This window comes from Streptopelia decaocto, assembly GCF_964273445.1.
Source record: "Streptopelia decaocto genome assembly, chromosome: 1".
Classification (NCBI taxonomy): domain Eukaryota; kingdom Metazoa; phylum Chordata; class Aves; order Columbiformes; family Columbidae; genus Streptopelia; species Streptopelia decaocto.
The window spans coordinates 118804895-118818279 of NC_138663.1; the positions used below are offsets into that span (position 1 = coordinate 118804895).

Consider the following 13385-nt stretch of genomic DNA (forward strand, 5'->3'; position numbering starts at 1 on the left):
AATGAAATAACAAAATAAATGCTAATGTACTACTAATTATATATAGGAAATGGAAATAAAACATAAGCGATGCTCAGAACAATTCCTTGTGAACTCCATCTGGGCTGAGCAGTCAGTCCCAGGAAGCAGCATCCTGGTCCCGAACAGCTGATCCTGGGGGAAGAGGGAAAAAGGCCCAGAGGCCTCTGCAAAGCAGCTAAATTAAAGGAACTCCAGAACAGAACTCAACCAAAACAGAAGAACCAGAACGGGTCTCCCCAGCCAGAAAACCCAACTCTCTGTAAATATGCAGCATGACACTAATGGCATGCCATGTGTTCATTGATCAGACTGGATGTCAGTCAAGGCCTGTCCCATCCATGTCCCCCGCTTTTCCAACTGCGTCACACCTGCAGATAGCTCAGAAAAGACCTTGGCTCCCAGACAAAAACTAAGATACTGGTAAGTTCTTACATTCTCCTCATTCCAACTTAAAAACAGTGGGAAGTTGAGAAAAACAATTCTGTCCCAGGGTGTTATCTTCTTGTTCTCAAATGAAACCCAAACAACCGTGCTAGCTGAAAAACATTTCTAACTGCATGAAGAAGATAGCCTCATTTCAGTCCAACTAGCACAAGTATATATTAAAATAAATCAAATCTAGTACAGCATTACTACAGTTTTCCCACAGAGTGCAGGGTTGTTCTGTTTTGGTTTGTGGTTTTTTGGTGGGTTTTTTTTTGGTTGTGATTTTTTTTTTCTGTGTGTCAGTTTTGGTTTTTGTTTGGGTTTGGTTTGTGTTTGTTTGGTTTGGGTGTTTTTTGGTTGGCTTTGTTTTTCTCATTTCACATTATTTTGCTGTATTGCAGCAGTTAGTTGCGTGGTTTTATCTTACCACTCTATTTGATGCCTATCAAGCAACTGTCAACCTTGTCTTGGGAGGAGTCAAGATGAAAAAGTAACATTCTTTGTTTCTTCCTTTTTCCCCTTGACTGAGAACTTGTTTATGCTGTAAAGTAACACCTGCAAGCACAGTGTCTGCTTCCTGTACATTCTTGGTGCCTTCTTCAAATTATCACAGTTATTTCTAAAAAAAACCCTTCAGTTTCACCTCTTTGTTAAACAATGCTTTCATTTGAGAAACCGTCTTAGCATTTTAGCCCTTCAATATTTAAGCAATGTTTAACGTTTCTTTAGCTTATATGTTGGATGTCCTCCAACGCTGTACCACAAAGTGCTTCTGGTGCGATTCCACCACAGCTGTATTCCTTGCAGAGTGCACTTGGCTTTGGCTTGAAGTTCTTGGATATTCCAAAATTACATTTATCCTACTTTTTCTAACCCCCTGCCTTCCTCTCCAAAACCCCCCTCCAGTTACCTTATTGGTTTAATTTAGTAGTAGTATGACATAGCTACATTGTGTTTTTAGCAAGTCAAAAGCACGAGTTAAATGACTAATAAATTTGCAGGTAAATACTCCAAAATAACCTCTTACCTCCTTTACTGAATGCCTACTTTTCATGTGTGTTTTGAGTCTCTCATGTTGAGATCCTGTTGTCTTTCTCTATTATCCACTGTTTAATTTGTGGTAACTGCTCCTAATATTTACTCTTGGGGACAAAAAGTTATTTCTTTATGATAGAAGTGAAAGGACTCAATGAGGGTAAATCCGTGACAGCGTCTCTGGAGTTTCCATGCTGGCAGGCAGACAGAACCGGGGCAACTGTCTCAGGAGCCTTACATCTGCTTTGAGCAGCCCCACTCCACGTGGTAAGGAATGTAACAGGCTTCCCTAGTTAAGTAATATATATCTCGTAAATATGTCAGTGAATCAACTATGAACTTTGGTTCTGTTGTAGATGGGGTTGCCTTTCACAAGTCTTAATGTGCGATTCTCTAGAGCACATAGATACAGGCATGATTCTCTTAATTAAAGATAGCTACTGTTTGTGCACCCTTTTGGGGGGGGGGGGCAGGGGCACCTCTTTAAGTATTTCCCAGCTATTACAAGCAGTTAACTGGAAGAGAAAAAGAATTAATTTAAAGCTAAACATGTTGTACCCCATAAATAAGGTTATATAAATGACAGATACACTGCCCTCTTCCACAGCATGAAACGCCAACGTGTAACTGTAAAAAAAAAAAAAAAAAATCACCAGTTTGGCTACTGAAAAAATGAGGAATTGTATATATTGGCACTAGAAGTCAATTCTGCTTGTGGAGAATTGGATTGGAAGGTATTTTAATTAATCCAACAAGAATTTCCACGGGTGTGCTTCAGAAAAAGTGTTCTTTCCTCTACAATACCAGATCCATTTGCTTTGTAGAATGGAGTGACAGCTAATGCAGGTTTGGACACAGCACTACGGAACACACATAACAGAGGGCTGTCCACTTCAAAATACAACATGAACAGAACAAAACATGTTTATTTGGAGATACTCTGTGGTATTTGTATGCTTCTAATAGTGGTTAAGGCAGTGCTGCTTTATACATTTTCACACTGCACCATTCTTCTGGAATTCATTTTCTGGTGTCAACTAGACCACAGCTCTATAAAACACGGATGCACCTCAAGTGCATCCAGGTTGAGCTAATGAATACTGAGTTGTTTGGCAATGAAATCTAGAGGAACACAGCTGGCCTGTAAGAACAATGCAGCTGAAGCTTGCAGCAATACAGGAAGCAGAAAACCATGGATCTCTTCTAAGGAGAGGATTTTTAATGGGCAGGATACCTTTTTCTTGTACCTGAACTGTGATGTAGGAACACTAACCAGGCTGGAGGTGAAAAGCAAGAGGCAGAAGCAGCAGTCTGCCTGCCTTCCAGGGATGTGCCTGGGGAAGCTGCTTGCTGCTGCGCCTGTACCTCAGGTGTACAAAAGCTCTTTGTTGAAAACTGAACGTGCATCTGAGGTAGTGAGATTAATAAAATACACAGATATTTCTACAACTACATGTAAAAATATTTTTATTTCAAAGGTTCTCAAAGTGCATACCATGCCACCATGGGTGGGGAAAGGAAAAAAGGAACAGCTCAGATTTAAAATCCAACACAGGTATAGCCATTACTGCATTCACATTACTGTTCATGCTGGGCAGAAGTGAGAAATAACTCTAAGGAGGGGAAAAAACAAAACAAAACACCCATAAATAGGCTCTTAAAGCTGGGGTGGGGTGGAGGTGGTGCTGGCACCCTTCTGCAGAGAAGCAATGCAAGGCACTGGGGTAAAGCTGCCAGTTTTGTTGAAGTGATGCCTTCCTCCAGAGACGTGAGGAAATAACCAGTCTCTGAATTGAAGTTTAGGTCAGCTGAGGTGCCCCTGAGCATCCCCCCCATGTAGCTTCAGTAGCACAGGAGACCTATGAGTCTGAGGAGTTAGGAGATCCACCTAAAGTGGAACTCAGGAAGCAGAAGACAACTGATCACGTGTAAAAACACTAGTTGGTGATGCTCTGCTTGCAAATACACTCGCGCTGCTGCCCGAGCCATTCCTCAGCTCCCTCAGCACTGAGAGAAGCACCGCTGTACCCAGCTCTCCAGCAACCCAGGGCACTCGCAGGGCAACGTGCTTTTTACGCGAAGGTTTGGGCCCCACGGCACACGGTGCCTGCTTCGCCTTCCTGGCTCCACATCCCCCCGGGGAGCCGCCAGCCCCGCGGCCTGTTTTCGGTGCCTTGCTACAGGCTCTAGCTTGTCCCCGCCGGTCCCCGGCCTGCCCAGAGCAGAGGCCGCGCCACAGGGCCCTGGGGCGACCGGCGGCAGCTGCGGGGCACGCGCGCTCCCGACCCCCAGTCACAGACCAACGGCCACGCCGCGCGCACGCGAACGCGCCCCGTGACGCCTCCGGCACCTCAGAGCGGCCCCGCCCACCAACGCGCCGTCATAACCACCTTCGTCGCGCAATCCTTCCGCGCACGCCCAGGCCTCCCGTTCCCCTACCGGGCGCCTTATCCCCTGCTCGGCCGCCCCTCGCCCCGCCGCTCTCCCCGCGCCTCTGCTGCGGCTTCGGGCGCACCCTCTCCCCGCGCCGGGCGCACGGGACAGGGAACTACTTTTTTCCCCTCCGCCCTCCCCGGGGCGTGCCCGGCGCAGGTGGCAGCGGCGGCGCCGTGGCTGGTCGCTCGGCGGCGATGGCGGCGGCGCGGAAGCTGCGCTAAGCGCCAGCGCAGGGGGAGGGGAGCCCGAGCGCGAGCGCGAGCGAGGCGTCCGGCGGGGGGCGGGGGCGGCTCGCTCCCGCGCGTGGAGAGGAGGGGGGGCGGTTGGCTGGCGGTTGGCCGTGGGGGAGGGGCGGCGCTGACAGGGCTATGCCGAGCCGGGCCCTGCCCGCGCCCGGCGCTGCCTGAGCCCTGCTCCCTGCCCGGGCAGCAACGGCCGCCGCCAGCAGCGACTGTGCCGAGCGAGTGAGCGGCAGCCGCCGGGCTCAGGCCGCCATGGCTGAGCTCCCGGGCTCTTCCAACTCCGGCGGCAGCGTGTCCCTGCCGCTCATTGAATCAGGTAAAACCGCCGGGGCGCGAGCGGCCGCGGGCCAGGGCGAGAGCTACTGCCGGTGCCGCCGCTCCCTGCCGCCATCTTCCTGACCGTGATTATGAATTACAGTCACCCCGGGGGCTCCCCCCCCTCCGCCCCAGCCAGCCCCGAACTCATCCCCCGTCTCTCCCCGTGTCTCTTGCAGAGCTCTATTTCCTCATAGCTCGGTTCCTGACCACCGGGCCCTGCAGGAGAGCGCTGAAGGTGAGTACAGGGGCGCCGCACACTCACCTGGGCTCAGCACCCCATGGCCATTCGCTGCCGCAAAGAGGATTGAAGGGGAGGTGTGAACAGCCGCTCCCCCCCTCCCCCTCCCGAGCCCTTTTGCGGCAGCAGCTGCTTGAGAAACCAGAGGCTTGCTTGTCTCTAAATCTGTATTTTTTTTTTCTCTGCAGGTGCTAGTGCAGGAGTTGGAGCAGCACCAGGTCTGTGTGGGCTCTGAAGTAGTCTCTTGCTGTCGTCAAAAGTTTCCTTTACAAGTCATTCAAGTTTCTTCCACTCTACTGTCCCAACTTTTTCCCCTCAACACGCATTGTTTTGAAAATGGTCTATCCTTCATTCCCCTGTAGCCGCTCACTTTTTTTTTTCTTTCTCCGTTTAGTTGCTTCCTAAAAGGTTGGATTGGCAAGGCAATGAACATTATAGAAGTTATGAAGAATTGGTGAGACCTTTTCTTTTTTTTTTAAAAAAAAAAACAAAACGAAAAACACCTTTTCATTCGGATGATAACATCGTTGTTAAACCATTTACCTTTAAAAGCAGGCCCAAACCTTTACCTTGTAATTTCATTCCAGCTCTGTTAAGACATGGGAATTATTTTGAAAAGGCCTTTAATTTCTTTGCATTAGACTAACAAAAACGCAAGTGGTGTTTTAAATTGAGGATATTGTTTACATAGCAGAGGTGGAGCTTGGCGTTGTGCGTTGGTACATGCCACTGCCTACATATAGGGAAGAACCAATCTGAAGCAAGGTTTCATTTCAGTGTTTCGTGAGCAAGTTTGTTAAGTGTGTTTTGATTTGACGGTATTTATTTTCTGGTTGGCTTCCTTCATCTGCCCCTTTCAACAGATTAGGAAATGAAATCGCTGTTCAGAAATCAAGGGTTGGCAGTTCTGGTGCCTATGAGTATGCTCTTTATCTCTGACGACTCACTGGTCATATCCTTCTTGCATTTAGAAACAAAGCTATGAGTGATCTTGCAACAGCCGTTTACTTTATGCCTTCTTCTGCTGATACAGTTTGCTTTAAGTGTTTTCTTTAACTGATACCCATTTCAGAATGGAAAGTTGTCTTGGTGTCTTATTTTCTTGCTTCTTAAATGGCAAAGTATATTGAATCTTATGAAATGATGGCCTGGTAGTGCCTGACCGGTGTGCTTTTATCCTGTTTTATTGTAGTTGATCTTGTTTTCTTTAAACCAATGTTTATTCTTCCTTTTCCTCCCCTAAGATTCACCATGTTAATTTACTGACTTCTCCCTTACCCATCAGTTTGTGAATTGTTACAGCTAAATCCCCTTGTCCCTCCTGTGTAATACTTGAAGATATCAGAATTGTGCTTGCACAGAGAAGGGATGAGATTTTGTTTAAAACATTTTCTTAATTTTTAACTGTTGCTTAAAATTATAGAGTTTCTATTTCTCCCTCTTTTCAGTGTGGTCAGTTGAGCAAATGAGGTTTTAAATTAATGCTTCAAGTCACTAAAAAGCCTAGTCTTGTTAAACAGGAATACTTTCAAGTTCTGACTTGAATTAAGCAAATCTAAAGGTAGCATTAAGTTTTAAAAGGATTGTTTGGTGGGGTTTTTTTTGGTTGGTCTTTCTGACCGCAGCTGTTCTGGCAAAAGGTGATGGTGTTGGGAGATGTCGTGTGGATTCTTCTGACTTCAGTACAGTTTTGTTTTTTTTTTTTTTAACTGTGTTTATTATGCCCGTACAGTTATCAAATTAATTATTTAATGTGCTGCTTCTACCTCTTTTTCCTACACAATTTAAAATCTCTATACAGAGTCATAGTATTTCAGAATATCAAAATAAATCTTCTGAAGGTTTTAGTTTCTGCTTTTGAGGGGTTTTGGGAACCTTTGGTCCCACTGGTCTCAGTCTGAATTTGCAGAGACCACAAACAAATGCAGTCATGTGGTGTAATTATTTATTTTCCTCTTTGTTCATCATGGAATTGGAGCAAGACTTTGAAATAACTGTTTCTTCCAAAATCTGAGCAAAACTGCTTAGAACAGAAAATAATTGGAAGGTTTTGTATGCGTGCTTCTATCAGAGATTGTATTTGGAATAGATACTTACTGACGATGGCATGCAAACAAAATGGTTTATAATGCTTGGCACAAAGTATCTTGAACTTTCTGTCCTCAGTGTTGTGGCTGCTACTGCTCCATACCGGTTCAAGAGGCAAAGTTTATAAAGAAATTATGAAAAAGTGCATTTTGTAATCTTTGAACTACCCAGTATATTTCTCATAAACAACCTTAAGCCTCTGGTGAGCTGGTTTGCGTGGAAATACTTGGCTATATGGTAATGTTAACTACTTTACTGATACTACCACCCCCCCTGCACTGCTTTCCCCCCAGGAATACAACCTATAGCCCCGCAAGATTTATAAATTACTTGCATTTTTATTGTTAAAACAAATATTAGGTTGTGGGTTAAATTGTATGTTCTCAATAATCGGCATGCGTTTGGTCAGCTTTTTGTTGAATTGCCTCTTACATGACAGCATGTAGTCTTTTTATTCCTGCTGTTCTAATGATTAGGTCAGCCTTGTCAGGACTTTTCTCATCTATGTTCAGGCAGTAGGCTAAGGGAATAGCATCATAAGCACAAGCTAGTTCTGCCTGTGTTCTGAGCACCATGGGCAAGAGGCCACATACCTGTGTTGGTGTGGCCCTCTCCCTCTCCTGGATGTGTTCACTGTGAATAGGCTGGCTGCTGAAGTAGCAGTGCGGCTTCTGAGTCTAACTGGTTTTTATTTGGCCAGGTCAGAGAGTGGAGTAAGCATGGGGCTGTTTGTGCCTGCTGGCTCAGACCTCCCCAATAGTTTAAATTTGTGATTATGATGGTTTGGTTTACTTCAGTCTGTGTGACCTTTGCTTCGTATATTTAACTTCTACATTATTGTGATTGACGCTTTATAGTTAGATAAGGATTTTTTTTGTTGTCGAACTCCCAAAAAGAAAAGGGGGAAAGAATAATCGAAACCCACACACATCTGTTCTTGACTGAGACATCTGAGTGTATGTGGAGTTGTATTTTTTTAGGTTATTAGATGTAGATAGTATGGGATACTTCCTGAATGGATGGGTGACTGTTTTGATCCTTTTAGTTTAAGGAAGTAGGGCAGTCCTATGCTATGTAGTACTGGTTCTTCAAGGAAACTATTTCCAGAGGGTTTGTACTCAAACCTCCTAGATTGCAGTTTTTTGAACAAGTACTGTGTGACTGAAGTACTAGTTGCATAAATTCTTGTGCTTGATTATGAAAGAATTCTTCATGATCTGAAGTTATAAGGGTTTGAATTCTATTTTTTTATTTTTAATAATAATTGGGTGAATTGGACAAAGACATGCATTGTAGGGTGCTGCACAAATAAGTGCCATACATGTGAATACTGCAGGCTTTCGGTAATAAAATACTGATGTGCAGTAAGTAATTTTACTGCAGTTAATTTTACTACAGCACTCCCATTTTTGGAGTCTACTCACTGAATTTACTAGATCAGAGCTTAACAGAATTGGTTTTGTTTTGCAAGTTGAACTTGAAAATATCTAAACAATCTTTAATATAACTGTGAAAATTGATGCTTTTAGATTCATCTGTTCTGAATGTACCCGATGTATTTTTAACACTTAAATTTCTGTCAGGTGCTATCCAACAAACATGTGGCTCCAGACCATTTGTTACAAATTTGCAAGCGTATTGGCCCTATACTGGATAAGGAGATACCACCCAGCATTTCGAGAGTGAATTCCTTACTTGGTGCAGGGAGACAGTCATTGTTACGTACAGCAAAAGGTATGGTTTGTTTATTATTTGAAATGGGTATAGTAGATTTTCATAAGTGTATGGTGAAGACTATTGGAACACTTAAAAGTGGTGAGCTCTCACCAAAACTGGCCCACCCTTCTGTACTGTGTTTAATCAACTAAATCACTAGTGATCTGTCTATTAATGGTATAACTGTATATTGATTGTTGTGAAGAGAAGGATCTAAGTTGCATGACAGTTGTTACTCTTGAGTGCTGAGGCTGCTGAATGTGGCCATTTTCACTGTTATTGCAATATAATGAAGCATCAGGACACTGGTGCTACTTCTCTAACATCTCTTGACACTTCCAGTAGTATATTGGCCTGTGTTGGTTTTGAATGCAGTAGCTGTTGTACTGTGTTCAGTGCAACTGTGAGACAGTGACACCAGTTTTCTGAAAGCTTTCTTGGTTGATGCAAATGGCATAAAAATTAATATTTGTGAATTCTCTACATATGCAGGAAAAAAGTTCTTGTTTGTAGCTTAAAGGGAATAGTTGGCGATGCATAAGCATGTACTTTATTTGTTAGAGTAGTTTTTAGCTTTAGACTTATCTCTTTGAATATTTCTAGGAGGGGAGTGTTTATGTGTTTGTATGAAATTCTGTTGAGTAGCTAGATGCTATAATGTGGGACTGATTTATTGGATTCTATTGTGTTTTCAGTATCTGTCCTAACTGCTTTAAAGGATGCACACTGAATGACAGTGACCGTGCTATCCTGAAAATCAGGATAGCAATTATTTCAGCATGAGTGTGTCAAAATAACTGTCAATGTGGGAGTTTTTTTTACAAATTGCAGAACTGTCAGGTCGGAAGCAACCTCTTGAGATCATCTACTTAAATAATTCCATGCTAATAAATGCTCAATAAATATTTTTAATCTTTGTTAACATTTTCACAAATTTTTATTAATAATGTTAAATGCTTTAGACTGAGAACGTGTAGGAAAAAATCAGTTGAAAAGTTGGTTTTGTGTTACGGGAACTGCAGTGGCATCACCACTTAGGAGCAATTTCAAAGTTTAGCAGTTGGTTTTGTTGTTTTTTTTTTCCTCCTTCTGTTACTCTAATAAATGGATTTTTCTCTTCTCTGATGTTGCACTGTTCATGAAAATTCTGGGGCATTTGATGTTCTATTTTTTTAGTTGTTCAATACTGTGTTTGAGACCACCTATATGTATTCTTTCTCATGTTTTGGAACTGCAACTCTCTTGGCATTTCTGACATATACTTTCAATAAACATCAACCAATTGGTTTTAAAGATTGCAGGAACACTGTTTGGAAGGGCTCTGCATTTGCTGCTCTTCATAGAGGAAGACCTCCTGAAATTCCTGTGAACTATGGCACACCACCAAATCTTGGTAAGCTGTTTTCAACACTGATCACTGCTGCTGTGAGCATACGATGGCTATCTTGGTATACTGGCCTTGCTACAACACTGAAAATGGTATCTCAGAACTGGATCTGGAAACCTTTATGTGACTTCAGTGGAGTTACATATTGGGTACAAAGGTCTGCTCACAGCACTAGTGAAGCAGTAGCCTCTAGATCACATCTCTTTCATTTATAAAGCCCCTGTATTAAGTCGAGAAACCTACAGAAAATACAAATTGTTCTTCTTTGGATAGAAGGGCTCTTGTATGGTTCAAGGTATAAAAAGCTATGGGAAAGTAAAGATAATACTGAATGCTTCATATTTAGAGAATGAAGTTTTTATTGGAACAGGTTTAAAATACTGTCTTAATTTGTACACACAAAAGTGGCAAATAAAAAAACCCCTGACTTTATGAAGCCTGAAAGTAACTTTTCAGAAATTCTTAAGTAATATACTAATGGAAGTTAAATAAAACATTGTTTTAGAATAGACCTGTTTTAAGCATTAGTACATTCATGCTTTGTTTTCTTTGTGTTTTAGTGGAAGTGTATCGAGCAAAACAATTAACTGGATATGCAAAGTTCAGTACTTCATTTCCAGGAAGTATGTATCAGCATGTCAAGATGCACAGACGGATTCTTGGCCATCTTTCGTCAGTATATTGTGTTGCATTCGATAGGACTGGACACAGAATATTTACTGTGAGTTGTTGAAATAGATCTGAATCTTAAAATAGTTCTAGATGGATGCAAGGAAAAGAACTTCAAAATGCACATTACACTAAAAGTTTTGGAGGTGGATATCAGTATTATTAAAATGTAGCTGATAACTCCACTGCCATGCTTAAGTAGAACAATTTGATGTAATTAAAGGTCAGAAGCATCTAAGAAATTATTGTACTCAATGTCTGATCAGGTCTTGACATTGGTGTAGGAGCTTTATTTAGTGATATAGTTTAATGTTAAGCATGTTTCATATTCTGTATGAAGTGGCAGAGGAGAGATTGTTTTTACAGAACAGTACTTCCGTTGGCCCTTGCTGTTTGTGTCAGGAATCCCCTCAAACTTAATTCAGACTTTTTCGCATTATATGGTATAGATCTTTGGTGATTGCAGTGTTATCCTGAACCATAATTGAACATTTTCTTTTTATAATTTTGGTCATATGACTTTATTTTTTTCAGCTTAAGTAACATGCATAGTTTTAAATAGAAGTGTAATTTACTAAGCTGCGGAAAAACATAGGTTCTTTAAAGGACACCTGAAAGTTTTACCCTGAATGTCTTTGAAAATCCTTGCTGAGTGTAACAAATACTTCTTTCTAGGGTTCAGATGACTGTTTGGTAAAGATCTGGTCAACTCATAATGGCAGGTTATTTGCCACATTACGTGGACATTCAGCAGAGATTTCAGATATGGCTGTCAATTATGAAAACACTATGATTGCAGCTGGAAGCTGTGATAAAATGATCAGAGTGTGGTGTCTGAGAACTTGTGCACCAGTTGCAGTCCTCCATGGACACACAGGGTCCATTACCTCCCTACAGGTATGTGTTTTTTAAGTATTTCTATGTGTTGAAGCAGAAAGAATGTAGATGGATTGTAAGAAGCAGCCAGTCTATGAATAAAGTCAGATATTAAGCTCCACTTGACAGCGTGGTATTGAAAGTTTGAAGGTATTTTAATCAAATAATAGGAAGCAATAAATAAATTGGGAAATAATTTGAGCAAAAAAAATATCCTGTTGCACCTAATTTGAAAAGTTAAGAGTCTGCTTTAGTAGTAGGATGTTGACTGATGGGATACCCTAAGATTAGCTAGCTATCGTATTCATAAGAAGTAATCAGCTTCCTTGGTTGCTGACTGAAATTGAGAAATGTAGTTATGTGACTGCCTGACACCAATAGAGCTTTCTGTCTTTGGGTTATAACTTATTGAAAAGGAAGATCAGTACCTCATTTTCTGTTTGTGAAGAGAAGTACTTTGTTGTTGCTGTTACTAGGTTAAGAAGTAGCTTGCCAAGCATACTTCTTAGTTTTTCATATCCAAATGCAAGGAATTGATGTTCTGTTGCCCATGCATGGCAAATTTCACTGTGCTTGTCACTGTGTTTTTCACATAACTAAAATTATTTCTGTGTGGCTGTGTTAATCTTAAAATCCGAGCATTTAAATATTGATGTCAAAAATTAGTCAAGACCGCAGGAGAAGTCTTTTTTTTTTTTTCCAAGAATAATAATAATAAAAAAGTTCCTTGCCTCTCTGAAATTCCTGAGTATTTAACTGGAAATAATGGTAGGAATCCTTCTTCACTTAAAGTAGGTCATTATCTGTAATATTTGAGCTGTTGGAACCAAAGACAATTTCTGGGAAATACAGAGTTCTCCTGTTGTCTGTTACTGGAGATGTGGGATGCTGATTTATGTAGGCAAGTGTTCTGATCCAGTATGTGGTTCTTACAACTTCTGTGATAGAGATATCTGTCTTAATTTCAAAAATACAAGTTATTTCAGAAGTGCAAAGGTGCCAGTGTAACGGGTTGTGTAATAAAATTTGAAAGTGTTGGAATACTTTATGTCCTATTGGTAGTTCTTTAGATTCAGTCTCATTTTGGCCTTTGTAATTCCTTATTTAACAGAGAAACTAATAGCTCATTATCCAGATTTGCTGTTTGCCAATGAGACAAACAGGCTTATGTTGAGTGGTAAAGAGTGGCCACCTGCCAGCTTGTGAAGTTCAATACAAAAAGTAATTTTGCAGTTTTTTCAAAAGTGCTGACTCCAAGGGTGATCTTCATATTCACAAAGTTTCTGTAGCATTAATTGCATTTTTTTAAATGGCAATACACTTATTTGTGGTGTTTCTTTTACTGTACTGTAGTATTGTGGGGGTTTTGTGTCTAATCATTCTTAATAACACTTTAATTGCAACATGTACAATTTATATGGCCTTTTCCAAAGGTGGCAGTAGTGATTAATGAGCAATTTAATCAACTTGTGTAACTTGTGGTACCTGTGTGCATAACAATGAATCCATGTCTTAAAGAAGTATGTGTGAGGACTTCCTATAAATTCTTATGTGATGCTGGGTACATGTACTTGGACTATCTCATAACTGATATTCCGCTTAATTATAGAATTTTAAAAGTCTAGTGAAACTTCTTCCATTTTATTTTCTGTTTGTTTTCCAATCTGTTTTGCTCATTACTTCATTCATGGACAAAGTGGATGATTGTGGTTAGTTAAGACTTCAAAAACAAAGCAGTGAATGCGTTGGTTTTATGCAATGCAATAATTAGAACATAGATTATGACCTTATTTTAAAGTGTAGGAGATGTTATTTTGTAAACATTAAAATTGACAGTTAACAACTGCTTTAACAGTTTCAGTTGAAAAATGTGAAGTAAATGAAGTTTTTACGTTAACTTTTTAGAAGTTCACAAACAGTTTTTAAATATCTC

The 13385-nt window shown here is 41.2% G+C and overlaps 1 protein-coding gene across 3 annotated transcripts in view; it reads left to right on the top strand.

Annotated features, from left to right (window-relative positions):
* The first annotated feature begins 2982 nt into the window (after positions 1 to 2982).
* BRWD1 (bromodomain and WD repeat domain containing 1) overlaps positions 2983 to 13385 on the top strand; it is a 59653-nt gene continuing 49250 nt past the window's right edge. For 2 of the 3 annotated variants that reach the window (XM_082075611.1, XM_082075612.1), the window contains exons 1-8: positions 2991 to 4476; positions 4655 to 4713; positions 4905 to 4934; positions 5111 to 5170; positions 8388 to 8538; positions 9815 to 9913; positions 10468 to 10628; positions 11252 to 11473. In XM_082075611.1, the coding sequence (XP_081931737.1) occupies positions 4413 to 4476; positions 4655 to 4713; positions 4905 to 4934; positions 5111 to 5170; positions 8388 to 8538; positions 9815 to 9913; positions 10468 to 10628; positions 11252 to 11473 (846 nt within the window). In that variant the 5' untranslated portion in view covers positions 2991 to 4412. Of the gene's footprint in view, positions 4477 to 4654; positions 4714 to 4904; positions 4935 to 5110; positions 5171 to 8387; positions 8539 to 9814; positions 9914 to 10467; positions 10629 to 11251; positions 11474 to 13385 lie in introns of all 3 variants that reach the window. The other variant, XM_082075613.1, reaches the window with a different exon arrangement.